Genomic DNA, 2107 nt, shown 5'->3' with positions numbered 1-2107 from the left:
TATCCATGGTTATTTATCTTTCTATGGGAATGTTTTTATGCTCTCTTTTATCTATTGTTTTGTACTTTATACAAACTTGTTGTCACTCTAGACTATTTAAAGAAAAACCAATCAGAGATGGAACTTTTAAAACAGGATTATTGGTCATAAGAAATATTAACAAGTTGCATGGCATTACAAAAAAAAAATAAATATGCTATTTGTTTATTGATTTTAATTCCAAACTGTATTATTATCTCATGTAATAAACTCTATCTCTTTTGAAATAATCAAGACAAAGAAAACTTTGGTTGACCAAGAGAAAAAAATCTTGTTTTTGAGATTGTTTGAAACAACTACATGTTGTACTCCTTAAGAGCTTTTTCACTACTTGCTAATGCACTCGAAACACCTTTGACAAATTGAAGTGCAATTGTAATATATGGACTAAGGAAAGATAACAATACTATAATAATGATCAAAAGTAGTGCAACACCAATGATTACTAAAACTGTTACCACTTGTTGAAGCGTAATTCCAGAAAATATTTTTGGAAAATAAATCACTGCCCATTCTATAAATTCAACAAATGTTGTCCACAAATTGAGAATAAAGTTAATAAACTTCTCTGCAGTGCTAATCAAAAAGTTCAGAATTTTCTCCATTAATTTTGGAATGGAGCTGAAAATATCTGCAATGTTTGGAATAACTCCTCCAAAAAGGTCAATAAAACCTGTTCCTAAGGATTCAATAACATTACCAATTGAACTACCTATAGATGCTGCACCAGATGCCATATCACCAATTAAATCCCAACCTTCCACAAGAACATCCCAAAAAGAGGCACCTCTACGTGAGTCACCACAATTCTTGTCAGGAACAACACTACTACAATCATAATCCATATAACCCTGATAACATTTACATGTATCAACTGCTATACAATCACCATGTCCAGAACATACTTCTTTCTTGTCTCCTGAAATATCGAAACATTTTGGAAAGCCACACATGAAACCACCCCAATTCGGTTGACAGATACACTTATTTGGTCCCAAACACAATCCACGACCACTACACACAGCTCCTTCTACATTAATGTGAGTGGATAAAATGCTATTACAACTTAAAGTGCCACAGAATGCATCTCCATAACCAGAAAAACATTCACACTTATCAAAATCGACACAAACACCACTTGAATTGCACACGTTTGGATCTGTGGCAACAATTCCATTACATGTTGGTGTTGCACATAGTTTTCCACCCCATGAATTGCACCTACATTCATCATTCTCAATACAAATACCCCTCGAGTTACATACTGTTGGATCTGTGGCTAAAGTTCCATTACATGTTGGAATGGTACAAAATTCACCTCCCCAATCTCTATAACAATTACACTTATCTGGTGCAACACACACTCCAAAACCATTACATACAGTTAGGTCAGTAGCCGATGTTCCATTACATGTTGGTGTTGAACATAATGGACCAGTCCAACCTTTCTCACATTTGCATCGATTAAGATCAATACACTTTCCATTTCCACTACATGCATTACTCTTTGCGATACACACTTCATTCTCATCAAATGCAAGAATTCCATTACATGATGGTATTGTACATAGTTTACCACCCCAACCTGAGAGACATTTACATTGATTTGGACCAACACATACTCCCAATGAATTACACACATTTGAATCAGTTGCTAAAGTTCCATTACAAAATGGAATTTCACAAAATTGACCTCCCCACATTTCATTACATTGACATTGATTTTCATTGACACATTTTCCTCTAGAGTTGCAAACTGCCTCATTGCTAGCCAATATACCTTGACATTTAGGTATTTCACATTGTTTACCACCCCAATTTAAATTACAATTGCATTGATTTGGACTAGTACATTCACCATGTCCACTACACACCAATGTATTATTGCTAACTATAGTTCCATTACTATCAGTATTGGTAGTAGCATTGGTAGATAGAATATTATTACAAATTGGTGTGGAACAATCTTCACCTCCCCAACCAGTTAAACAGATACAAAGATTGGCACCAATACAATCACCCTTTCTACTACAAACAGATATATTAGTGGAAATTATACCACTACATA

At 34.4% G+C, this 2107-nt stretch overlaps 1 protein-coding gene across 1 annotated transcript; it reads right to left on the bottom strand.

The window, feature by feature from the left end:
• Positions 1–176: 176 nt before the first annotated feature.
• On the bottom strand, positions 177–1742 carry NAEGRDRAFT_82346 (uncharacterized protein; the record flags this gene model as incomplete). The annotated part of the gene is made up of 1 exon (XM_002668465.1): positions 177–1742. The coding sequence occupies one exon, from the start codon at positions 1740–1742 to the stop codon at positions 336–338; it is 1407 nt and encodes a 468-aa protein (XP_002668511.1). The 3' UTR covers positions 177–335.
• Positions 1743–2107: the final 365 nt, after the last annotated feature.

Source organism: Naegleria gruberi (genome assembly GCF_000004985.1).
Source record: "Naegleria gruberi genomic scaffold NAEGRscaffold_201, whole genome shotgun sequence".
Lineage (NCBI taxonomy): Eukaryota > Heterolobosea > Eutetramitea > Acrasida > Naegleriidae > Naegleria > Naegleria gruberi.
The sequence above is the reverse complement of the archived record's forward strand: the minus strand, read 5'-3'. Positions and strand labels throughout refer to the sequence as shown.